The sequence below is a fragment of the Mandrillus leucophaeus genome, unplaced genomic scaffold, assembly GCF_000951045.1.
Source record: "Mandrillus leucophaeus isolate KB7577 unplaced genomic scaffold, Mleu.le_1.0 Scaffold525, whole genome shotgun sequence".
Taxonomy (NCBI): domain Eukaryota; kingdom Metazoa; phylum Chordata; class Mammalia; order Primates; family Cercopithecidae; genus Mandrillus; species Mandrillus leucophaeus.
This window is the reverse complement of record NW_012105642.1, coordinates 1,560,968-1,588,650: the sequence shown is the minus strand read 5'-3', so window position 1 is coordinate 1,588,650 and position 27,683 is coordinate 1,560,968. Positions and strand designations below refer to the sequence as shown.

General features: G+C 37.8%; 1 protein-coding gene across 4 annotated transcripts in view; it reads right to left on the bottom strand.

Annotated features, from left to right (window-relative positions):
• Window positions 1-27,683, bottom strand: part of CNTN4 (contactin 4) — a 1,034,898-nt gene that overhangs the window by 160,651 nt on the left and 846,564 nt on the right. For 2 of the 4 annotated variants that reach the window (XM_011996808.1, XM_011996809.1), the window contains 4 exons: window positions 19,880-19,982; window positions 16,091-16,275; window positions 2,556-2,692; window positions 364-493 (listed from right to left, as the gene is read on the bottom strand). In XM_011996808.1, coding sequence (XP_011852198.1) covers window positions 364-493; window positions 2,556-2,692; window positions 16,091-16,275; window positions 19,880-19,982 — 555 coding nt within the window. Of the gene's footprint in view, window positions 1-363; window positions 494-2,555; window positions 2,693-11,149; window positions 11,196-16,090; window positions 16,276-19,879; window positions 19,983-27,683 lie in introns of those variants that run through there. The other 2 variants (XM_011996810.1, XM_011996811.1) reach the window with 1 other exon arrangement.

Genomic DNA, 27,683 nt, shown 5'->3' with positions numbered 1-27,683 from the left:
TAATGGGTGCAGCACACCAACATGGCACATGTATACATATGTAACAAACCTGCACGTTGTGCACATGTACCCTAGAACTTAAAGTATAATAATAAAAAGAAAAAGAAAAAAGAAAAAGAAATAAAAATGAGTGCCAAGGGAAGCATGGTCCCTCTGTAAGCATCAGAGGAGGCTGATTTAGAAAGCGTCCTCTTGTTATTGCTTATAGACTTACATATTACTTGTTTCTCCAGTAGTATCTTTGGCCTAAAGATTTCTTTACTCCTTTTCTTGGATTGAACATTCATGCTTGGCAAAGAACAAGTTAGTTTAGTGATTTAAAGAGTTTTTACTTTATTTTTTCTTGCCAGTATAAAGACTCACCTATAACACTAAGCTCTGCGTTGGAAAAGATAACTCCATGTTTATTCTCTGCCAAACACTGATACATGCCAGCATCTGAGAGGTTCACTATTGTTATGTTGAGTGTTCCTTGCTCAATTTGAATTCTATCCTGTGAAAGAAAAGAGGAACATAAAAACAATGACCTTCTACAACTGAGACTTTAAGGCAATTTTACCATGTGTAATATCAAGGAAGCTTAATGGGAAGAAAATAGCCATCATATAAGCAATTTACATAACATGATCTATTTATCTGTCAACTAAATTTTCTGGCAGGTCAGATGCTAAGTGGAACAACCAGTACATCAGTTGGTAAATGGAATTTAAATTGTAGATTCTCTTGAGTTCTCAATGATTTAATAGTGGAGCCATTCAGATTAATATCCTCTCTAAACAGAACTTGAAATTTAAAATGCTTTTTAACTTTAAGGATTTGTGCTAACCAGAGTTAGGGGGTTTTGGAAATACAACCAAATTTACTGTTTAGAGGGTTTAAAACACTCACATTTTGAGCAGGTGATACTTTGAGGGTTAATAGGATTACAATTTTGGATGAAACAGAGGCAACTATTTAATATAGGTTGAGGTTTACTGAAAAATGCAGGTATTAATAGTTTAATATTCCCTTAGTTTATGGTTGTCAGTGGTGTGATTTAAGCTGAAGTCCATCTGGTGGCCAATCTCAAGAAGGCAAAGTTAGTACGTGGCACAGGAGATCTTCCCCGTTTGTCACTCTGAGGATATACAACTTATGTATCAATTTTCATAAGTATCAAAAAGGATCTCTTCCTCTCCAGGAGCTATGCCATTCTCTCTCTCTCTATACACACACACACACACACACACACACACACACACACACATAAAGAGGTACTAGTTTTCTGTTTGCTGCAGGGCTGTGAGTTAGCTGACTGGACACTTTATTAAACTGTGATTAAATCTAGACATCCATATTCCCTCACATTAAGAAACCAGCCCAATTGTCTCACAGAAATGATAATTACCCATTTTTGAATAAATACAGAAATTGACCTGCCTAGTTTTAAAACTTGAAACTTACATTGGTCTCATCTGAGTTAACTCCTCAGGAGGTTGATCCTCAAGCAAGGGACTCAAACTCACTAGATCATGGCAACCAGAGAGTGAGACACAAGACCCTTCATCTGTCGTGATTGCCTCTGTACCCCCACCTAATTCCTTCCTGTACACAGCTGCATCCCTTCCCCAGCTACATAAACTCCCAATTTTAGTTGGTTGGAGAGATGGATTTGAGACTGCTCTCCCATTCTCTTTGACTAAAGCACCTGACAAAGCCTTATTTCCTGGCAATACTCACTGTCTCAGTGATTGGCTCTCTGCACAGCAAGCAACAGGACCTAGACTAACCCCCTGGCATTTGGGTAACAATTACACAAAGGGAGGAAAATACCAGTACCTAGGTACATATACTCTTGCAATTTGTTTGAGTCTGGCTTTTATAATAGACAGAATCTTGGACAAGCTGGAGCCCTTCCAGCAAATGGAGAAGATGCATGAGGCAGGGGGTGGGTTAGACAAAACAGCCCCCTTTCTCTTCCTGTCATGTAAATTCACGTGGGGGCCATTGCTCTGAGCAGGCACTCTTTCCTGGGTGGCCTACTAGAAGACTGCCTCTCAATTTGGAACCTGAGGAAAATGTCAAATTTCAATTAACATTTGAGGTTCAGTAGGAAAATACATAAGGCAAATTAATCAGACACAATTATTCCTCATTCTCAGGGTCCCCCACTCTGCCCCTGCTTCATTCAGATTTCTTTGTCAGAGTGTTTCTCTATTTAGATGGACATCCTGCATTGTGACAACGCCCCTTCTCTTGTAGTGGATCCTGGAATGTATCTTCCTTTGTATCTTAGCACAATTGCATGTTCCAGACCTTTTGCATAACTTTCCCATTATAATCTCACAGATGCTAATCTTTGAAGACCAAAGATCAAGTACAAGAGCTTAATTGAAAGCTGGAGAATTGGATTTAAGTGCACTTTCTATTTATCAATTGCATTCACTCTCACTTTTTCCACTATAATGGTGTTTCATTGTTTATTATTTTAGAAACGATTCACCGTTCTCACATTTCCACGACAATGAGGCTATATTAAACCAAGACTAAGACACAATTACCATTAATTTGCTTACCCGAGTTAGCAGAGGTTCACCATTTTTTAGCCACCTGTATGTAGGCTTAGGCCTTCCATTTGCTTTACATTCCCAAAAGACATTTTCTTCCATGGCCACGTGAATATCATTTATTTTTTGAATCCAATTAGGTTGAGCTATAGCCGTTCAAAAAGCAAAGAGAAGGTGTATATTCAGTGTATACTCAATCTATTTTTATCATATGCAATCAAAGGGCAAACTACACTTATAATAAAATTCCTTTTCCAGATGTTATGCAAATAACAAGACTGGGTAGACATTCAGGGAGATGCCTATACCCTACTCTGAATACCGTTTTTGTGGTTCATATTGTAGTCTTTTAATCCCTAAATGCAAAATGGATAAAACTACCAATAGCATATGGTAAAATTAACTGTCCCTCTCCTATAAGGATCTATTATTCCTTTTTTCCTGTCAGTAGAGATTATCTTCCCATTACCCGTTCCCACTTTTAACCGGGCTGGTGTATTCCCAGGCATGCACTACATTTGCAGATGGCTTTGCAGCTAGAGGTAACCATGTAACCAAGTTCATGCCAACTGTATGTGTGTGAAAGTGGTGAGAGCAACTTCTGGGTTACTCACTTAAAGATACTTTCCCTAACCTCTTTTTGCCCCTTCACACTGATTGGAAAAGACTGACAATTGAAATAGCCTTGGGTGCAGACATGGAAGCTACATAGGATGAAAATGCTGATCTGTCAGCCTTGGACCATGAATGACCCTGTGGAGCAAAGCAGCTCCACACTCACCTGCCATTTTTGAGGAAAATAATGTGAGAGAGAAATAAACTTCTTATCTAAGCTACTTTATTTTGGGGTCTCCTTTGTGAGAATAGCTTAGCTTGTCCCTCACTAATGTACTTCACTCCCACATGTTGTATAGATACATTTTGATTCCTTTCTCCTTTAAGACTATCATCATTGTTTATTATTGATTTCATATTGATAGAATGTTATCTACAGGAATATGACTCTAGAACCCGAAATCTTTAAATGAATCCTGATTTTTATTAAATCTCCTCAGGAAATCAAGTCCTGCCCACAGTCTAACACAGGAATTCAAAGCATCACTTACTTCCCACATTGCCCAATGCAATCCATTACCCCTCCCCACCCAAATGATACCATATTTTCTGTACTTCATTGAAGTCACATTTTCTTTCCTTATTTTCAATAGATATAAAGACAATGTTAACTCCATGTTCCATAAAAAGTCTTCATAAATATCAAATCTTGCCTCAAGCATAATTCATGCCATTAAGAATAATGATAAACATATTCAGGTAGAAGACCTTCAGCCCAAAGTCATGCAGAAGATAACCATAGCTGTCATTCTGGAATTTTATGTGTTCACAGGGCATTTCTACAGGGTAATGCCTACCAAAGTAAACCTAATAATCAAAGTTGATATCAGTATTTAATTAGGAGATGCTACTCATTATTCTTAACATCACTTCCAGCTGACTTGACCTCAGTATCTTCATTCAATGTTTCAAATCATACATAATTTATTTCAAAAGGAAACTGCTACTGTTGAGGCCAAGCTGTATATTTTACCTTTTCAATAATAAACAAAACTAGAAAAACACTCAACAAGTCACTTAACCAGCAGAGGTCTCTAGGCCCTTGAATAAATGCTGCTTTTTTCTTTTCTCACCTATAAGCAATTTTATGTTTTTCAATGAGCAAAACACAGTTTTACACATCCTCTACTGATGGGATGATGCACTGCTGCATATGAGGGGAGGCCAAAAGGGTCAACTTCAAAAAATTTTAGAACATCAACAAGCATTAACTTGAATGAAGGGTTATAACCTACACCCTTAAAAGAGCCGCAAGTCTTCGCTGTTCTTTATCTTCCTGCTGCTAATGCAAAGGAAGCTAAAAAGGTTCTCTGCTTGGAGAATTTGATGTGTAACCCTGATAGGGCTAATGCAGTTGTATGCCTGATTTCACATTCAACCTGCTGAATATTTACCCCCTACAGAGTCCATGAAAACAAAGCAAACAAGAAAAGCCATAGAAATCTGTGAGGAATATTAACAACGAAGCCAAACTTTTGAAAGAGAGTGAGGAAAAAAATGGAAGGGCAAATGTAACTTATGAAGCAATGTCAAGTTGAAGTTCAAAAAGGAAACATCAAAACCACATGCAGAGACAGAGATTTCAATGTCATAGATTTCCTGTAACACTGGGCTTACTTACTGCTTTCTTTCAAAAATGCAGAAAGCTGGAAACAAAACCTTGCAATCTCAAGAAGTAGGTGAGGCAGAGAAGGGAGAGACTGGAGAGAATTTTGAAAAGACCTTGCAAAGTTCTAACTACTTAAGCACTTCTGAGGGCTCATTCTGTCTCTTCCCACAGGGTTATGGAGGTCAAGGAATCAGACGAGAATACTCAGTGGTAGTTATTTGTGCTGGCCAAGGTGAAATCAACAAAAAAATTCAGTGTCTGTGAGAGATCACACGGCACTTTCTTTATTTTTAAAGTAAAATTAATTCATAGAAGACAAATTTGAACTGATATAAACATATTCCTGTCAAAGTGAGTATCTGAACATGGGCCCATGAAGATCAGAAATGAAATATCATATTATACATGTGACAAAGAGAGATAGTCTTTATCTTAACACGCCAATTGCAAATCTACAGGGCAAAAGCCCATGTAGTAAAGGTTTTCACTCCTGCTCACTTAGATTGGATGAATTATATCTAAATGTGTGAGTTTTTCATACTAGAATAACTAAAGTCATGTGCTTGATGATAATGACTCATATATCTCCATATTTGCAGGGAGAGGGTTACCTAGTTCAAAGTCCTTAGATAACAAAAATCCCAGTTAAGCATATTATAAGATATATCATTAGCTCCTCCCCCTTTTGTGATAATGCATTGGGTACAGGATATTTATTGCTTAATATCAAGGTTCAGCTACATTTTACAACTCCTTGTCTAAACACAGGTTGAACATCCCTAATCTGAAGACCTAAAATCTGAAATGCTCTATAATTCAAAACTTTTTGAGCGCCACCATGATGCCACAAGTGGAGAATTTCACACTTGATCTCATAAGACTGGTCATAGCAAGTACAGTGAAAACTTTGTTTCATACATTAAATTATGCAAAATATTAAAATGTTGCATAAATTACCTTCAGGCTATGTGTTTAAAGTATACATAAAACATAAATAAACTTCATGTTTAGGCTTAGGTCGAAATATTCCAAAATCCTAAAAAATCTAAAATCTGAAACACTTCTGGTCCCAAGCATTTCAGGTAAGGGATACTCAACCTGTATCAACTCAGAGGAAGACCTGAACAGGTTAGTTCAGTACTATTATTTCAGAAGCCATTTCTAAATGTCTTTTTCTTTGTAATATATGTAGACCCCACATATTAAGCAGAATTAAACACATTCACATATTGAAAGAGAACCATCTGTTTTGAACTTCCATATTCTTTCAAGATTTGAAACAAAAGAATTCTTCTAGGACTCCTTAAGTATTGTTCTCAAACTACAAATTCAAATATAAGGTTAAATGGTTGTGCTGGGATTTGACCCTGTGACACAGTTTGTCTCCTGGATAGATAAACAATCTCTTCATTTCAATCTTTTATTCAATAACTGCCAGAAATGACCTAAATCAGCGTTTGTGTATTCCAGCCACTGGAATTGTAGAAGCATCTTATCCAATAATAATTTACATTGCAGGCAGATATAATTTAAACTCAGTGGGTCAAACAATTCTCAGGAGCATTTGGCTCTTCGATTTTCTAAAAACAGAAATTTCTAACTGAAAGAAATGCCAACATATGCCTTAGACCTTAGAAATTTAAAAATCTAAAAGAAAGGATACAATGGCAAAAAAACAAACAAACAAAAAACCCCTCTAAATTACTATTACAAAGATGACCTGTAGACAGTCACAGTTATTTCTGGTTGCTCACATAATTTTGGAGAAGATGAATCATCTCCAGGAAATGCAGGAGTTTCACTGACATTGCTTAAGAATTTTAATGATAGTAGACTTTATGAGTCTGGAGATAATTACTTGGCTTTAGTTTACCACCTACCTACATAATGCTTCCCAAATCTTTCTCTCTAGCCTGGGATTCTTACGCAATTGACAGAATCATCAAGAAATTCTCACTTTACTTCAAATTCAGGGTTCCTAGTACTGGCATGAGAAATAGTCATTTTACAATGCTACTTAAGAGAGTCTTGCAGTTTATTATTACAGTCTTTTTACAAACCCCTGACTTCCAGTTAGCAGAAGTCACTGAAAAGAAGGACCAGCTCTACAAGAAATATGCATGTTGGATTTTAGGGCAAACATCTTTGATGTTTGTTCAGCACTGACAATCTGCACTTCTCTGGCTTCAGACTCTCATCCACTCCCCACACACCAATCCGTCTTCTCACAGGGGTCTTCAAACTCAATTCCATGAAGCTCTGAGGGTTCTTGGAAGGTACTCCCTTCTACATTCACTCAAATTCTCAATATTTAATTCAGAGCAAGGCTTCTTCCTTGCTGCAGCCTTGCTATGTATTAAATATCGAGAATTTCTTGTAAAAATTCATGTTAAAAAAAGTACCTTGAGAATTAAACATACAGATACTTTTTTGATACTTGCTGATATCTTGTATCGTAAGAACAGCTTTAGAAATGCAGTCTGGAGATTGGAAGCTTGTTTTCTCCTTGAATTCATATTAGTTTGAACCTAATGATGTCTAACACTCCTTTTTATTTTATTTTTATTGATTTATTTTTTTGACACGGAGTCTCGCTCTGTCACCCAGGCTGGAGTGCAGTGGCGTGATCTCGGCTCACTGCAAGCTCCGCCTCCCGGGTTCACACCATTCTTCTGCCTCAGCCTCCCAAGCAGCTGAGACTACAGGTACCCGCCACCGCACCTGGCTAATTTTTTGCGGTTTTAGTAGAGATGGGGTTTCATCACGTTAGCCAGGATGGTTTCCATCTCCTGACCTCGTGATCCACCTGCCTTGGACTCCCAAAGTGCTGGATTACAGGCGTGAGCCACTATGCACAGCCTCTCCTTTTGATTTTAATAAGTGAAACCTTTAGCCTTTAGATTGTCTCTTAAACCAACAGGATTCACAGTTCTCCTAGTTTTTTTTGTTAATTTGTACTTCATTCACACACTCGTATTTATGGCTTCTTCATCTCTACCTAAGTTAAAACTGACTTGCTTCTGGCAATGGTATGGGAAATGCCATCAGGCCAATCCTTTCACAGATAGCACAGATAGCAATGATAACCTCAAATCAGAATATAAAAAACCAACTATATGAAGATACACTAAAAGGCAACTCAAAGCTGGCATATTTCTATTAATAGGTATTCATCAATACATAAAGCAAACATAACTGTAGGAAGTAATCTGTGTATCAGATAACAAATAAGATTTCTGAATGTGCTCTGCCTCCTGTAAATGCTACAAAAATTAGGAGAACATTATCATTATTTCATATCTTTAGGTTAATATTGAAAGTCTTCTGTCACCTGGCCAGGCGCAGTGGCTCACGCCTGTAATCCCAGCACTTTGGGAGGCCGAGGCAGGTGGATCACTTGAGGTCAGGAGTTTGAAACCAGCCTGGTCAACATGGTAAAACCCCGTCTCTGCTAAAAATACAAAAATTAGCCGGGCATAGTGGTGCCTGTCTGTAGTTCCAGCTACTCAGGAGGCTGAGGCGCGAGAATCACTTGAGCCTGGGAGGCAGAGGTTGCAGTGAGCTGAGATCGTACCACTGTACTCCAGCCTGGGCGACAGAGCGAGACTCTGTCTCAAAAATAAATTAATAAATACGTAAATGAAAATGAAGTCTTCCGCCATCTGGTTTTACATCTCTTACTTTCTGTCCAACTATGCCCAGTGAATCCACAGCTCCTGGTGAATAAGGGTCTTTGTCCTCCACTCCAAGAAGTCAGTTCAGAACTTTATGAATGAGTTATAGAATAAAAAAAATGTAAATCAGCAATATGTGCATTTTCAAAAAGGCTGTTGGGCCTGATTTACTCAATTATACCCAGATCAATCAAGCTATGATTCTAACCTTACATAGATTAATTTCTCTATATTTCTTTATTTTTTTAATCTTCAAAGCCTCTACCTAATATTTCCCTGAATCTGCTCTTACTCAGCTGAATCCATCCTCTTCTCTTTCCCTTATACACCTTGAGTTCAGTCTGAAATGCAATCAGTAACGGAAACTACTAATATATGAAACATCTAATCAGCTTCACTTTACACACATCATTTCTAAACCTCATAATATTCAGGTTAAGTGGACTTGCACTCATTTTATAGATAAGACCCAGAGACATTAACATCCAGATTCAGAAAGTGGCTCAGTTAGCAATGGTACACAGGCCTGCTTGGCTCCAACATCCATTCTCTCTCCAGAGCCTCTCAAAAAATATCCAACCCTATCGCAAATGACAATGGGAGCATTCTTTTGAATGTATCCTTCTTAAAGTGCAATCTAAGGACCACTGTAGGTCCCCAGGTTTCCTTAAGGGAGTCCATTATGTCCTCTCTTTCCAATTACACATGTGTCAGACCATATTTTCTTCATATACTTCAATCGAAACAAAATATCATGACAGAATGAATACAGAAGTATATAGGAGAATGCACCTGTATTCTAGTAAGACAGACATTAAAGAGATTTGCAATAATATAAACCATGCCACTCTTTTCATTAAATATTTTTGTTTGGAAAAATATAGTCAGTTTTCTTATAGTATGTTAATTATTTCTAACGTATACTGGTTGTATTTTTGCCATTTTAAAGTAAGTTAAGTTCTAAGTTAAATTCTCCATTTAAATTAATAATACGGCATATATGGGTAGATATCGCTCACATAAGCAAAAGCTCTTTGAGCTATCCAGTAATTTTTCAGGGTAAAAAGGAGTGCTTAAACCAACAGTTTGAGCACTCCTGCTTAGATAAGCAGAGGAGTTTTTAGATAAATAAATCAACTTAAGCAAAACCTCCTATAAGTAAATTTAAACAACATTCATTGATGAATAAAAAAATGTAACTGCGACATTTTGCCTTCTCTGGGACTACAGAGTGAGACTTGAATTGCATTTCAATATATTGTCCTTGATATGACTCTTCCATGCTTAAAGTTTCTCAATAGGTGAGGACTTTATGTCTCCACTTCTATATTAATTCTCTCTGACTACTATTCACAACATTTCCTCAATGTGTACCCCTTGAAAACTTGAAAAAGTGCATTGCAGCAATGCACTTTATTGGAACTACCAAATTAAAAAAAGAAACAAAAATTGTTGACTTTATCTTAAGTGACACTCATGGGAATTCAGGGTATCAATATCAGTTCTGTCTAGGACAATTAAGCAAACTGTTGCTCTACTGTGAAATTACCTTATCTACTGTGTTCAATTTTTGGTCTCTCTGCCCTTTAAGCCTCTTTGCGGGGCTGAATATTATCTTGTGATCCCATATACATAGCACATCCATGGGGAATTAGTATGCTCTGCTGTAAGATGCTTCAGTATTCATTTATTGATGACCTTAGAGATACTCAAACACCATTTGCAGTGTCATCAAGTCTACAGTTTTGCCTTTAGAGGCAAAAGACTGTAGCAAAAAGGGTCTAGACATTTAGTCTTACATGTAATTTGAAGAAGAAAAAAAGAGTTTTTTTGGACTCAATAACCAGGTGACCAACTTAGAAAATAGAAAGTGAAAAAGTCAGTTGTTCATCCAGATGTTGTCATTTGTGACACTGGTAATGGAAAATGCAAGAAAGAGTATCTGGATGATTGAAGGATTTTTTTTTACCTTACCTATTGTATTAAAATGTTGCATTGACAGGAAAAGTAACACAGGTAGAATAGCAGAAAAAAGCAGTTCTAGCTGTGATTCCCATTCATTGCATTACCTTGAATAAGTTATTTTATATCTCTGGATCTTATTTGCTTTAATTATAAAAACCAAAGGGCTGGCCCCAGCAGTTACTTCCAGCTTAAGTATTACTGGATTCTGTGAAATATAGCCTTGTTTACTGCTTAAATATTAGATTCCTCATTTCCTAATTATGAAAATGGTTTTACTCTCATAACACCTGTTACAAAGAGAAGAAATTGTACAAAGATATTAAATATCAGGATCTTTTAGTTCACATTTCATTCTACTAAATGATGACTATAATTCTATCAGTCTTTTGGGCAAAAAGGAAGTGACTACAGAGACAGAATGAAGTGCAAAGATGAATAATTATCAAGTGAATTGAATCCATTTTATACTTCCCTTTCCTTTCTTCAAAGATAATTGCCTTAACACTCTCATTCTACTTTGTGTAGACTGGCTACAATGCCTGATGTGACAGTAAGCTGTTAGCTTCCCAGAGTAGTAGGAACACCTTCTCTTGCATGTAATTTAAACTTCAGCTTCACAATACCATGGGGGGACAGCCTAAACATACAGTATTCTTACCATGTGGTTCCCAGACAAGCAGCATCAACATTACTTGGGAATTTACTAGAAATGCAAATTATTGGTCTTACTCTGGACTTACCAAATCAAAGCCTCCATCTGGTGTGTTCCCACTGGGAACATAGAACGGGACCCAGAATTCTGTGTTGTAATAAGACTTCCAAGTTATTCTGATGCACACTGAAGTTTCAGAACCTCTAGCACAGCATTTGAAATCTAGCTCTGTTTTTTACTGTATAAACTTAAATCAATTACTTTAATCTCTTTGGGACTCAATTTCCATATCTATAAACTAGACAGATGTAGGAATGAAATGAGAATATCCTATTGGCTCTAACTCCAAGATAGATCTCAAGTCTCTCCATTTCTCTTCCTCTCTTACGTCCTAATCAACAATATCTCTCACCTGGATATCGGCAATGGCCTCCTAACTAGTTGTCCGGCTTTCACTCTTGTTTTCCAATCATCCATTCACCACGAAACAACCTGAGTGGTCTTTTAAAAACATTAATCAAATCGAGTCACCCTCCTGCCTTGAAAGGCTGTAATGGCTTCCCACTATACTCAGAGAATAAATCCCAAACTCTGTGCCTGGCTTACAAAGTACTGCAGTCTGTCACCTTCCTAAGGTTCCAACCTTTGCCCCTTGCTCACTACGATTTAGTTAACACTGACTTCCCTGCTGCATATCAAGAACGTCAAGTAGTTTTCTGCCTCAGAGCCTTTGCACTTCCTCACCTTCTGCTAGGAATGCACTTCCCCTTGAAAGCCTAGCTCATTTTCATCCTTTTGGTTTTGGGTCAGAGGGCTATTCTCAGACAAGTCTTTCCTGACTACCTCATCTTATGAAATCTTTCTCTTGCTCTCAGCTACTTTCTATCATATCGATCTAATTATTTAATTATTTATTCGAGATGGAGTCTTGCTCTGTTGCCCAAGCTGGAGTGCAGTGAGTGGCACAACCTCGGCTCACTGGAACCTCCGCCTCCTGGGTTCAAGTGATTCTCCTGCCTCAGCCTCCCGAGTAGCTGGGACTACCAGCATGCACGACCACCACACCCAGGTAATTTTCATATTTTAGTAGAAACGGGGCTGGTTTCGAATTCCTGGCCTCAAGTGACTCACCCACCTAGGCCTCCCAAAGTGCTGGGATTACAGGCGTGAGCCACTGTGCCTGGCCATTTTCTTTATCACTCTTACCAGAAAATAAAATGTCCTAGTTAATTTATTTGCTTAATAATGCATTTCACTTAACTTCCAGTAAAATATTAGGTCCTTGAGGGCAGAGATTTTGTCTTGCAACCATAGTGCCTAATAATGCCTCCCATATGGTAGGCAATTAAAAAAAAATCTGTTAAACAAGTAAATAATATATTAAAGTCATTTTGGAAAATGTTTATCTTTAGTAACAAAGATCCATAGCATTTTACCATTGAAATACAATCTATTTTTAGGAAGTTTTTTAATGCCAAAAAAGACTGAGAAAAGTAGATTAAACTAGACCACGATAGCCAAGTACAGGTTATAGTAAAAACAAATTGGGAAGATGGGGTAGGGTAAAAATGTTCTATGCCTGAACTTGCTTCAGTTCTTCATACATACCAAACATGAGTAGCACAGGCTAACTTGAAGACATGGCCACAGTAGGGACAAACCAATGGGCAATAGGACTTCCATTATTCAGACAACGGGAACAATGATCATGCCCAGCAGGCTTTTGAAAGAAGGTAAAATGTTTTTAATGCAAGAAGGAAAAAAATGGCCATTTTACCAACCCTGAATAGGAGTTAGCACACTTGTGGTTGCTGAAGTGGACAGCTGATGAATGCAATAAACTTGGAACCCAAAGAAGCAGGTTTCTAAGCTCAAACCCATGGTTTATAATCCCTAAGTGCAGCACACCTTAGTGTTGTAAGAAATTCTTGTCAACAAAGACAGAATGTTCATGGATAAGTGACTGGGGTACTCTTTTGCCTTTTATGATCTACATGGTGATTTTAATTATAATAATTCATTTAAATAGGAGGCCTGTGCAGCTGGATATTACAAACACAGCACTGGGAAGACCCAGACCAGAAAAAAGTGTGAGGAAAAAAGATGACAGCCAAGTGCTCATGTATAATTAAGCTCTCCTGTGACTGTGACAATGAAAACAATTGGATAATTTTTGTCACTGATATGCTAGATAAGGAAAAACAAAAGAATAAACATAAATGCAATAGCCAAGTGCTATGGAAGTCAGCTGATCTGACAAGTTTTTAATACCAAGCATGGTTGACAAGTGAAGTAAGGCTGAGTTATCTTCAGAAAGCAGGCAAATTTTATTTTATTCTGCTCTTTTTCCCATGCATGGCTGCAGATAACTCCATTTAAAAAGGAAACATTGTTAGAACCTGATTTTCATCTCCAGGGCAGGATCCCTGAAAAAAAACATTTCCCTGCACAGGGCTGGGAGCCAGTGACAAAGTAGATTTTCCATAACAGTAACCCTGGGGTGCTCTATTTCCAGTGCAGGAAACCTCTAACCCACAGAAAAGCAGTATACCAACCCCTGGCTACAGAAAATTTCATACCAGTTTAACATACTGAGAGCAGGAATTTCACTTAACAGAAAATCATGAAAGTTAAAATGACTTTATTCAATTAGTCAAGCTACTCAAATAACATTTAGGAGCAGCCACCACTGAACTGAAGAGACTATTCAACTAAGAAAAAAGAGAAAACGTTGGCCAATTACCTGAATATTTACAGATTGTCCCTATTTGATATAGAAAAAATAATTATTACATTGGTGAGAAAAATGAGACCTAAACAGTTAAAAATACACAGCCATAGCATCTCACTGAATAAATCTGTAACTTACAGTCTCGTATTTTTGCAGTCAGTTAACTGTGGTGTCTTTTGCTTTACAACCCATCAAATAAGATACCAACTATGACAGTTTAAGAGGAAAGCAAAGATTAAATATCAAGTCTGTCATCTGGCATGAGTAGAGTCAATCCTCTAATATTCTTGAAGATAGACGAATGATGAAAGAGAAGTGCAGATTTATTCAAACAGCTGTTGCCCAGCTCATCAAGTGAAGTATTAACACTTTCTACAACTCTGTGTGTTCTCCCGCCCCAGAAGCTGCATCAGGGGAACGTGAGTCCAAAATGCTGAGAGTCACTTAGGGGAGGTCATTGAAGGCTGGCTGATAGTGGAAATCTCCGCCCAGTTTCCAATCAAGCTTTTAAAAACCGTTATGTGATTATCGATCAGAATTCTTTGGCCATAGTTTTTTCTTTTTTTCCTTCCTTCCTTTCCTTTTCCCTTTCCCTCCCTTCCTCCCTTCCTTGCATTTCTTTCTTTCTTTTTGGAAGACAGAGCTTTATTAGCCTGCCTGGTGGCCATTCTGACAGGCTAGGAAGTGTAGCCTCCCTTGGTCAGGAGCTGTAAACTGGCACTTCGAAGGAGGAGAAAAGGTTACAAACAGGAATTTGTGCTGAATGGAGTGGCCTAATATACATATTTGATAAGCTACAGGAGGAGTCATGGATATTTATGAAAGGAGAAACATGTGCTTGTGCAACTGAGTTTCATGGGTTCTGTGTATGAAATATATACATATGTATATATGAATATACAAATTTAATAAGTCATAGGAGAAGTCATGGATATTTATGAAAGGAGAACCATCTGCATGTGCAACCCTTCATGGGTTTCGGGTATGAAAAATGGCAGTATTAGCATCTGAGGGTGGAGGTTTTGGCTCTGAGATGTCAAAAGGTAGACCAGAGGACATGAAACCCCTCATAGCACATCCTCCCTAGAATGACAGAACCATTCTGTGTTGGCGGTCTTTTATCAGGCAAAAAATAAGGGGCAGCATCAGGTGGGTGGTTGATATCAGTGATGGAGTCTTTTCAAAGGGCTAGATTGTATTTAGCCCTTAGGAAAGAAAGGCTCATTGCTGTTAGTGAGGGAGCGGGTATAACTAGATGTGTCTGACATTACCCTCCCATCATGGCCAAGAACTCATTTTTCGATGCTAATTTGGCCCCTCCCCCTTAGCCATGAGGGGTCCCCTTCTTTCTACTGGAGGGCTTAGAACTTTGGTCATATCTTAAAACCAAAATGCTTTATAAGAAGAATTAGTGAAATAAATAGACTTTTGTGGGATCAATCACTGCAAGAAAGAAGAACATTTAAAGCTTTAGAACTACTCTCATTATTTTAATATGCATTGTTGTTTGTTTAAACCATTCTTAAATAATTATCAACCTATAGTATTTGTTTTCTGTATCCCAGACAGATGGGATTCTGGCATGCTCCAATTTGGCAGAACTCAGTTTGCTTTCGAAATGCCTATCCAATGAAATCCTTTTCTAGATTTCAAATCAATATCCTAACAGGGTTTCCAAGATGGTCTCAATAATGACCATGGGCTAATGGTTTTACATTTATATTATTTGGATCAATGCTCATGATTTGATTGGAATAGGAGCAGCTGCACATAAAATGTCTTTGGGGTGAGAGAGATTTGTCACATTCCACTCTGATAAGAACTAAATTTGGACAGCTTGCATTTTGAAATGTTCATGGTACCACATTAAATTGCTACCAAATAGGAGCAATTACAAAAGATTAACACAAGCCTCAAATCAAAATTCTAATGAAGAAAAGCACAGAGCTTTAAAAAAAGATAAATCAGGAGCAGGAATAATAAAATGTTTCCTGTGTCAGGTTTACAGCTTGAGCAAAGAGAAAAAACAGACTTCTTTGCAAGTGTGTTCACACTAATATCCATCCTCCAAACACATCAGCCTAATGTCTTCCTCTCTGCTCCATCAACACCCTTGCCCCCCACCCTCACTCTCCACACCCAGAATCAACCAGGGCTAATTATGGAGCAAACCATGAGTTTCACATAATCCTGTGCTGCACAAGCTCTCCCAAAATGCCTGAATGCCTCTCAGCTTATGATTTCAATATCAGGAAGTTCTGTAGTACTACAAACGATAAACTGAAATCAGACACTTACCATAAAAAGTTAGCTGTCCCCTTGCTACATTTTTCCCTCTGGAATTTTCAGCCACACATTCATATAAACCGGCATCCTCCTGCTGAAAATTAGGGATCTCAAGAATTCCATTTGACTTGTGTCTTCTGGCTTTCCTTGCTATCGGCTTTCCATCAGCTCTTCGCCAGATAATAGTTGGTACCGGACTGATATCAAGAATAAAAAGGAGTGAATCAAACTAGAGAAAACTGAACCTTTTGTTTGAACCTAAACCCCTTCCTTCTTGGTTCTACACATATAAGCTTGCAGTGTTTTGCAAACTTCATTCACTCCTCTATCTCCATTACAATTTTAATCATATCCACATCTCTAGTATTATTTATTTAGTGTTCTTAAAATCAAATAACTTTTCTTAACTTTAAATAAAGTGATCTGGCAGGGCACAGTGACTCACACCTGTAATCCTGGCACTTTGGGAGGCCGAGGTGGGCAGATCATTTGAGGTCAGGAGTTTGAAACCAGCCTGGCCAACATGGTGAAACCCTATCTTTACTAAAAATACAAAAAAATTAGCTGGGCATTGTGGCAGTTGCCTGTAATCTGAGCTACTCAGGAGGCCGAGGCAGGAGGATCACTTGAACACTTGAACCCGGGAAGTGAAAGTTGCAGTGAGCCAAGATCGCACTATTGCACTTCAGCCTGGGCGACAGAGTGAGACTTTGTCTCGGAAAAAAAAAAGTGATCTAGTCCCTAAACACTATTATCATTGAAATAAAAACAGATTTTTATATGTTATATATGTTTTCTCATACTTTTTTTTCTTTTCTTTTCTTTTTTTTTTTTTTTTGAGACAGAGTATCACTTTGTCACCAGGCTGGAGTGCAGTGGCGCAACCTCGGCTCACTGCAACCTCCGCCTCCTGGGTTCAAGTGATTCTCCCGCCTCAGCCTCCCAAGTACCTGGGACTACAGGCACCTGCCACCATGCCCAGCTAATTTTTGTATTTTTAGTAGAGATGAGGTTTCACTCATACATGTTTTTTTCTAAATACAAAATATGAAAATAAAAATGTTCATGTGCATTTGTGGCAAATTAAAGATAGCTGCAAATTCTTTCACATTCCTCCCATTGAGATGAGGTCTATGTCCCCTCCCCTTCAGCCTAGTAGCTCTTTTTAACCACTTTGACTAATAAATAAGACAGAAGTGATGTTGTAGGATCAAAGCTCAGGTGTTAGGAAACTGGCAGCTTCAGCTTTCTGTCTCATGGCAGCCCTGAGCTGTCCTACGAGAAGAGTGAATACCTTGAGACTGCCAGGAAGGAGAGGCTGTACATAAGCCTTCAGATGACAGTCTCAGTGACACTAGCCTTTCAACATCCCCAACAAAATACCAGAAGTGTGAGACATAAGAGAAACAATGTATTTCCATAAATCTATGTACCAACAATGCAAGTGCCCTACTTTGAGAAATACCCAAATAATGAATAAATGATAGTAGAAATAATGAGCTCATAAAATTTGGGAGACACAACCTATTGCTGACATAGAGGATGGGTTCACTCGAGGTACATTCTTTTGGACAACATGGTTTTTCTCCTTGTCATTTATATATTGAGAAGCTTACCAACTCATAGCAGTCCATTTGGAAGATGGGTTGGGGAAACTGCTTAAAATAGTGACAAAAGGAAAGATGCCATCTGTGAGGTCTTTATGCACTCTCAAGGCATCTATCATCCTACTGCCATAACTGTTAGAACATATCTTAAATTGCAGAGAGGGCCTCATTGAATCTGCAAATCAATGGTTTAGTGAGCTAACCACAGCTTTTAAGATTGTGGCTTCCTGGCAGGGGATACAATTATTTACTTATTTATTTTTCACAAAAACACACACAGAGAAGTAATTAGACTAAAGACTTGCTAATCTTCTCTGGGAAACCTGAGATGGTATTTAAAACATTAAAGCCATCAACTCTACTATATTTGTTTTAGAATAATTTAAGTTCGTTAGACAGACACTAACTCAAAATGCAGAAAGGCTCTATGAAAAGTACATAATCGGTGTCTTTATACTGATGAGATATGCACTTAATATATGTCTTTAAAAATAACCATATTGAGATGTAGTCTTTCTGCTTTTAAGTGGGCAATGAGGATGTGTTTCAGCAGCTGGATGTGCATACCCAAACATTTCTGTGTAGACTGAAGAAGCCAATTTGGGTTTTTTGTTTTTATTCCAGCACTATTCAAACAGTGTGAATAGAGTTTCATTCATAACCCCCTTTGAAGTGTGAACAATGTGAATTCTGCTCTTTCTTCACAGATGATTTTTCAAGGTGTCACCTTAAAAAAATCATCAAATGTATATCTAGACTACCTGGTTACCTGCTCTCATCTTTAATTTCATATATATATATAAATGCTTATACATGCATAAATACTTTAAAATAAAAATAAAAAGTCTAATCATATTATACTGTTAGCAATCTGCTTTTGTTCTCTTAGCAATAAATCATGGGCATTTTCTATGCCTTAAATGTTGTTTTGCAAGTTGACTTTTAATGTCTGTAGAATGTTCAATCCTATAGTTATGTCATAATTTATTTAATATAAGGTTTCAGGACATAAAAAATTACCACTGTATTGTACTGTACCAAAGTAAAGATACTACTGTAGCTTATTTGTCCCGACTTGAAAACACATGGAAACCAAAACAACCTTTCTATTAGAACTGACAATAAAATGAAAAAAGGAACCTTTTCTATGATTGCTGTAAAACACAAAAATTCTAAGAAAATAGATTACACGCTGATATAAGGATTGGTAGAGTTAATGTTACCTGGCTCCCTGGCTTGGGCCTACAATCCCAGCTCTTTGACAAGCAAAGGTGGGAGGATAACTAATCCAGGAGTCCAAGACTAGCCTGGGCAACATACCCAGATCCTGCCTCTACCAAAAAAAAAAAAAAGAAGGAAAAGTGTTGTTGCCTTAGTGAACATGTGGGCACAGGAAAAAGAGAGTTAGTAATGGGTTTGTCAGATAGATGGGACTGGGCGTAAAGACTGACATGGATCATTGAAATCCACAGAAGATATCAAAATTCTCACTTCAGATAATAGTTTATACTGTTTATGCCAAATCTTTATTGCTGGTTACTGGCAAATAAAAATCCCAACTGATGTGCATTTCATGTTCTTTTTGCCCTCTGATATATTCTCTATGGAAAAGTTAACTAGTTTCTAAGTAGGCTTTTCTCAAGAAAGTCCATACTGAAACAATTTTCGGACAACTTTGCAAAACAGACTCTCTTAGAGAATAACACGTCTTACCTATCTCTAGCCGGAGCAGAAGGAAATCCAAAGTAGAGAGAAGAGACTGACAGTTTAAAAAGAAATTCAAGAAAAGTCTGATGCATCCTCTATAAACTGGGGCCAAAATGAAAGTCCATATTTTTCCAAATCGTCAGCTTAACTGTACCTCAAATGGAGGCCACTGTTTTCCTGTCATTCTGGGTTAGACAGCATGCACATTACAGGTCATAATAATATAACAAAATACTTTTTCAGAATTGCCCATTCTCTTCTCCTTTGTGGCCATGTCAGTTGTGGCAGCCTAATCCTTCTTGCACCATTACATGTCCTCTCTCCATGGTGGGGGGCAGAATCCAAGATGCATACACAGAATTACAAAGAGAAAGGCTTCACCTGCTTTTCAGTCACCTCAGAAACCATCACTGTGAACAGTGCAAGAAAAACTCTATACCTGCTCAAGCTGAAGCGAGGATAAGAAGGAATGCAAACCAGAACTTACTTTCCTAGAGCAAAGCATTCCAGCTTCACCGTTGCTCCTTTTGCAGTTGGAACTGTTTCTGGGAACTGCACTTCTATTTTGGGCTCATATTCACCCATCACTCCTGTGAATAAATAAAGGAGCTAAGTCTTGGAGATTCTTTTAAAATGTATAAAATGTAAAACTCATTTTTCAGTTAATATAGAATGCTCATACACATCATTATGTGCACAATTAATTCCTTCATTTAAAGCAGGTCCTATCTCTAGCAGTCATGAATTGTGGCTCTTCTCCCAGTTACTGCTACAGAAAAATTTGTATTGCAGAACCACATCATCTACCTGGATTAAACTCTCCATGCGTACAACTTTGCCCCTCGAAAGTATTGTTTTAAGGTAGTCTTAAGGAAAAAAAAGGAGAAGGGGATACAGTGCTAGTTATCAGGAAAATTAAATTATCTCTTTGGAAGCATACTGCAGAAAAATTTGTAACATTTATTAATAAAAGTACTTAAAATACTTGCATGCTTAATTATGTCTATAAAACAAAACAATTTTTCTGAGTAACCATTCTGTGGCCACAACTTTTACTTTCATTTCCAAGGCCAATATAAATGAATCATAAATTAGTATATTCAATGTAACATCAAATGCCTGTATTTCTATTACATTTTGGACCTGTGAGAAAAGAATAACAAGATACAACTGTAGAAAACACTTAAGTTATACCTATCTTGCCAATGGCAAACTTATTTAGAGGGTCATATTCTCCCACTTTTCCTATATCCTGGAAAATGACTGTACAATTATGCCCAAGGTAACACAGTCTAACAAACTAAGTCCATGCTTTGTAATGAAATACTTATCAGTTCTTTCTTTCTTTTCTTTTTTTTTTGAGACGAAGTCTCACTCTGTCACCCAGGCTAGAGTGCGGTGGCAGGATCCAGGTTCACTGTAATCTCTGCTTCCCAGGTTCAAGCGATTCTCCTACTTTAGCCTCCCCGAGTAGCTGGGACTACAGTTCTGCACCACCAGGCCAAGCTAATTTTTTTGTATTTTTAGTAGAGATGAGGTTTCACCATGTTGGCCAGGCTGGTCTCCAACTCCTGGCCTCAAGTGATCCAACTGCCTTGGCCTCCTAAATTGCTGGCATTACAGGCATGAGTCACCACTCCTGGCCTTATCAATTATTTCTTATCAATATATGCTTGACTCCATTTGCCACTGCTCTAATGGTTCTAATACATTTATTCTTATTCCATTTCTGGTCATTTTTTATGATATTTGATTCAACTGTGCCCGTAAAGAGTTTGGAATTACTTAGCTTACTACAAAAAGATAGGGCTCTCCATTTCATCTTTCCTTTAGGCTTCCCATAGTCAGAGGAAAAAGAGACTGAACCTTAGAAAAAAAGGTTAAAGACAAAAAATGGATGGGGGACAGGTGCAATTACAAAAGAAATGATTTCACTCACTCTGCAGAGGTGAATACTTGCCTTTTTTTTTTTATTTTTTATTTTTTATTTTTTTTTGAGACTGAGCCTTGCTCTGTTGCCCAGGCTGGAGTGCTGTGGTGCAATCTTGGCTCACTGCAACCTCTGCCTCCCAGGTTCAAGCAATTCTTGTGCCTCAGCTTCCCAAGTAGCTGGGACTACAGGCACGTGCCACCGCACATGGCTACTTTTTGTATTTTCAGTAGTGATGAGGTTTCACCATGTTGGCCAGGCTCGTCTTGAATTCCTGACCTCAGGTGATCTGTCTGCCTTGGCCTCCCAAAGTGCTGGGATTACAGGCATAAGCCACTGCACTCCACTGAGGTGACCCTTTTCATCAGCCATTTCAGAGTTTGAGAAGCATCAAGAGGATCTCCTCAAACTGTGAAAAACAGAATCAACCCTGAGTGTCTGATGACATACAGTCTAGCTAAGTTTGCTGTGAGGTACATTGTTAAAAGTGCAAACTTGAACATAATTGTTCTTCTTCTTGTTGTTTTCATTTTTCTTCCTTTCCTGGAATGACAAGGAGTATTGGATTTGGAAGGGACCTTTGATATCATTTGGTTCAGCGACCTTAATCTTGGTATTATTCTCCTACTTGATGCACACTTTTCTAAGGAGAGAATCCATGGTTAACAACCTATTCTTGAAGGGACACTTATCCCTCCGTAGGTTAAAATCACAATTCTAATCTATCCCTTTCTTTTACAAGCAAGGCTGTAATCTCACAAGTTAAATGGTTTGTCTTTAGTCCCACAGAAAACCAGTCAGTGTTGAAACCCAGGCCCCTGACTCCTCATCTTAATATCTTACAACGGCCTCTCACCACGAAATGAATAACACTACAAAAGTAAGTTAAAATACATTACACCCATGCTTGACACGTTCAGTCACAAAATCATTCCTCCTTTTTTGGCCAGCCTCTGCTGTCTGAGTTCTCTTGCCCCTGAGTCTGGGCTTGCCTTTCTTTGAGCATCTGCACAAAGCTGGCCTGGTAAAGACTCAGTGCATACTAACAACAATATTCACACACAGCTGCTGAACTTGCTAACAAACAGCCTGTACAGTTGAATCATCATCCCATAAATATCAGTAGTATGACTTTGAGCGCAGTGAGCAAGTTAACACCTTTTAGTGCTGTGTATATGGCTGTATACTCTGAGAGCAGTGTTAATTAAAGAAAGAATTGCCTTGAGAGAAAGAGGTCTTTCGTCTTCCCAGGGAATCAAGACAGCCTGCACTGCAGTGTATGATGTGTTGCAGGGAGATGAGACAATAAGGTTAAAATACAAGGGCCAAGGAGGTCTTAGAAGTCATCAGGTTTTTTTCCCAGCCTCTCTCTGTCTATAAATATCACATATAAAATTGTGTTTATCTAATCCGGTCATGAAAATTACACCAAGGAGCAAATATATGTCACACGGCCTTGTTTGAAAGAACTAAAATATCATTGGCACTGCAGAAGACGCAATGTCCCAGATCCCTGAACTGTTATCTCCACGTCCTAAAATCCTGCCTATTTAGGCCCAAACTGAACATCTGCTCTCCCAGAATCCTTTGCCTACTTACTGCCTTCCCCTCTCCTCTGTAGGCCCTACTCTCTAGCCGACAGTAGTTTTTAAATGACTCAAATTATAAAAACTTCTACCTTTGTCTGTTTCCATTGATAATTTTTTGAAAAACAAGTTTTTAAGGTATAATTTACATACTAAAAAGTTCACAAATTTTAAATGTGCAATCCAATGGCTTTTAGCAAATTTGCTGAGTCATGCAACTATCACCACAATCTAGTTTTAGAACATTTCCATTACTCCAGTGAGATGCCTCATGCCCATTCACAATTAATCCCCATTCCCAGTCTCAGTCCTGGGAAACCTCTAACTTCTTTCTGTCTCTATACATTTGCTTTTTTCTGAATATTTCATATAAATTAAATTGTGCAATATGCGGTCTTTTGTGCCTGGCCTCTTTCACTGAGCATAGTGTTTTCAAGATTCATCCATGTTGTAGCATGTACCAGTAGTTTGTTCCTTTTTATTGCAGAATAATATTCCACTGTATGGATATACCACATTTTCCTTCTCCATTCGCTGGTTGTATTAGTTTCCTAGAGTTGCCTTAACAAAGCATTACAGACTCAGTGGCCCTAAGCAAAATAAATTTATTCTCTTATAGTTCTAGAGGACAGAAGTCATAAATACAGGTGTTGACAGGGCCATGCTCCCTTTGAGACTCTAGGAAGAATCTTTCCTACCTTCTGGTGGTAGCTGTCAATACTTGGCATTCATTGGCTTATAGTCACATCACTCCATCTTTGCCTCTGTTGTCACGTGACATTCTCTCTGTGTTATGTGTTTCTTCCCATTGTGTTCTTAGAAGGACACCAGTAATATTCGATTTAGGGTCCATCTTACCCTACCACGACCTTATCTTTGCTGATTACATGTATGCTGACTCTATTTCTAAGGTCACATTCAGAGGCACTGGGTGTTAGGACTTCACCATATCTATTTGAGGGACAAAATTCAACTCATAACACCAGTTGATGGGCATTTGGGTGGCTTCCACTTTTAGCTATTACCAATAATGCTTTCATGAACGTTTACATGCAAGTCTTTGTCTGGGCATATTTTCATGCCCATACAAAGTAAGAGTTATTCTCTACTACTGTCTTGCTTCCGTCATGTTACTTATCACAATTTATAATTCTCATTTATTCATGTGTTTAGTGTCTGCCTTCCATTTAGATGGCAAAACATATAACACCAAATAATGTGTCTGTCTTTTTCATAGCTGTATTCCTAACTTCCATTGCAGGCTCTTCACTTGTAGGTGTTCAGTAAGTAACTACTGACATAAAACATTTTACATATAAATTTCAGGGTACCTCTTAAATAGCAATGCTGTTTCCTATCATCTTTATAGCTAGCTAGCTAGACAGAGAGACAGACGCACACACATACACACACAAACACAGCATCTCTTCTATTGTCCTCTTACCTGCTTTAGAGATAGAAATTCTTCTCATTTTTTTTCTGTATCCCTCACAAATCTTAGCCCAATACAAATAATATGTGAAAAAATGTGATGGGTAAGGATTTGTTGAAGGGAGGAAAAGATGTAGGAATGCAGAGTTTATGCTGTGATATATAATAGCCATTAAGTCAAACATATACTTCTTCCCAGGCATAGAAGTCATTTATGAAGTATAATTGTAGCTTCTAGTACAAGTTCACTAACTTAAGATCATCCTTTACTAAAATGATCTGTATACATTGTTTATCTAGTCACACAGAGTGATTTCTGAGTTGATACACAGTGATCCATATTTATGGCTATAGGAGCGTGAATAACAGAGCCATCAGTAATAACAGATTAATCTGTATATATAGCAGTAGTACAGTACATAAAGAGAAGGATCAGAGATAAAATGGCATCATTTCACTGCTGTTTAAAAATTTTTCATTGTATATAAAGATTGTCCTAGTATTAAAGTCATAAAAACGAGAGAAGCAATTTTCTTCAACTATATTATGAACATTGTTTTGGAACACCTGTGAACTGTTGCATTTAATTTGGTTACAACTGGCACAGGCTATGTTGTTATTTTACTATTTTTTTATTTTAACCATTTTGGCCTTTACTTTCTGCATTAAATTTAAAAGCTGTTGCCTTTTTTGTTTTTTAAGAAACGAAAGGCCCCTTAAAACAGGAGTGCATTTTTCAAGTCATTCTGCTGACCACCTGTACACTTTCGCAATTAATTGGTGCGCAGCTGCTCTGGTGATTTACATAATGATTAGGCTAAAAGACTGCGAACATTGATGGAATTGCTCCAGAACCTCCTTTTCATCTTCAAACTATTAAAAAAGGTGGGAAGATGTAAAGGCCTACCCAGATCTATATAACCAAGGCAAAGTAGAAGTAAGGAACACATATAATTTAGTCTGGTTCAACCAAGATATACAACCTCAGCCATACTTCTCTGCTATATGAAATATATGATTTGCCTATAAAGACAACTCTTGCTTTCAATTCTAAATAAAAACACCTAACATAATTTTATGCATAAAGCAAAAATGCCTTAATTCATTAAAATTCATTGCCAATGTTTTATGTTCTTTGGATTAAGAGAGATACAGTAATAGCAATGAGGGTTACAGCACTTGAAATTCCATACATCAAAGTCTTCAGAAGACAGGGGCTTAGTTGTATTAATATTCCAATAAATTAAATAAGTAAATATTCATTTGACACCAATCATAAGCCATGTGCTGTGCCTAGAAATGGGGGCACACTGTGGATAACACAGATCTGATCCTTATAATCATGACATTCATAGGCTACTCTTTTTTAGCACATGGCTTAGTAATGGGGCATATGCAGGCAATAACTAATTGTTTATTGAATAACCAAAAGAGGTGATTTCATGAGGAAGACATGGTGGGTAGTTCTTAAGTATTTTTCCTAAAGCAATGGTTCTCAAACTTTAAATCAACTGAAAGGCTTGAGTTTCTGATTTAGTGGGTTGAGATGTAGCCTATGAATTTGCAATTTTAAGAAGTCCCAGGTGATTTTGATGCTGCTGGTCTGAAGAATACACTTTGAGAACAACTTTCCCAACTATGAGCAAAAGCAAGAAGCTCCACCTAACATTAATAAACATATCCTAAGGGCTAGTCATTGGGAGAGTACTAGCAATGGAGACCCAAATTGAGGGACAAAGTCCATCCAGAGTCTGGACTCTGTAGAAGAACTTGTGGCAACTGTATCCCTTTCAAAACCTGGGTAATTATTAAAGTTGATGCTGATGTCTGTAAGAATGCAGAATTTAACAAAACAACTGGCAATTTAGAGAATATGAAAGAGAAATCAGCAACACATCGTGCTTGTTTAATTACAATTTGCAGAGCACTCTGTTGGCAGAAGGAGACCAGTTTGCAGAGTTGCGTGCCATAAGATTTTTGCCAACACCTGCCTTAGCTGGAATCTGTGCTTACTAAATTTAACTACAGAAGGGACATTTACTAACTTCCACAGAGTGGGATTTTCTACTGAAAAAAAAGGCAAAAATTGTTTTATGAAAAGTTTCCACATTGACTTTCTTGGGAAACAAGTCATATGATGTATGTATCACTAACCTAAAAATATTTGGAAATATCTGATTAGTCATACAAATTCACTTGACTGTGTTTACCATTTTGCGCTTTTGAAAAAAGGCATGTTTCCCCTTGGGTTGAAGGAGATATACAGATTCTAGTGGACTGTCCAAGTTATCTCTACCACCACCACCACCACCACCACCATCCAGTAGGTGAATTCCCAGAGTTTGAGGCAACAACTGTTGAGACAAGAACCTCCCCACTGCTGAAGAGGAGAGGCAAGGTATCTCAAGGTTGTACATCACCTCTTATAGTCAAGGTTTTAAGGTATCCTCACAGACCTGTGAGAGATGAAAATAAATCTTATGATTTGACTTTAATCAAACCTGCACCACCTTCCTTCCTTTTCAATATTGAAAATGCAGAGATAACCTTTTCCAAGAGACTGTCTCATTTACAGGCAGAGAGGCCAAATACCTCTGCCTGCACTGGACGGTCCTGGTTTTCCTGAATTCCTGAAGTAATGAGCTAATAGTTTCCAGTTTGGGCAATTAGTTATAATGTTATCTTTTAAGCCAACTTTTACCTTCCTTGAAGGAAGTACTCCTATACTTTTCCTACTAAAAAGTTATCCATGTTGTATTGAACTAAACACTATCTGTGTACATGTTGGTCCCAGTTCAAGTCTTCGGAGCCACAAATAACAAGTATTTTAATGGACCGTCTTCAGATATTTAATGATATCATTTTGTCAAGGATTAACAGAGTTTTTCTGTAAAAAGTCAGATAATAAGAATTTTATCTAGGCTTTGTGGGCTATACAGTACTGTTACTGCTCAACTCTGCCATTGTAGCTGGAAAGCAGCCATGGCCAAAAGGTAAACAAATGGGAATGGCTGTGTGCCAATAAAACTTTATTTACAAAAATAGGTGGTGGGCCAATAAATGCTAGTTGGCTGATCCTTGGCTTAGAGGAAATGGAGATGATAGCGAAGTTTGAGAGAATCAATAGAATCAACAGACAAATTATTAGAACTACAAGAAATTTTAGCAAGCTTGCCAAATACTGAATCACAAGAATAACGGTACCTTCCATATATAGGCAACAGCTAATTAGATAATGTGATTAAAGATAAGATACAACTGCCAGGGTGTGGTACCTCACATCTGTAATCCCAGCACTTTGGGAAGCCGAGATTGGAGGATCACTTGAGATCAGAAGTTCGAGA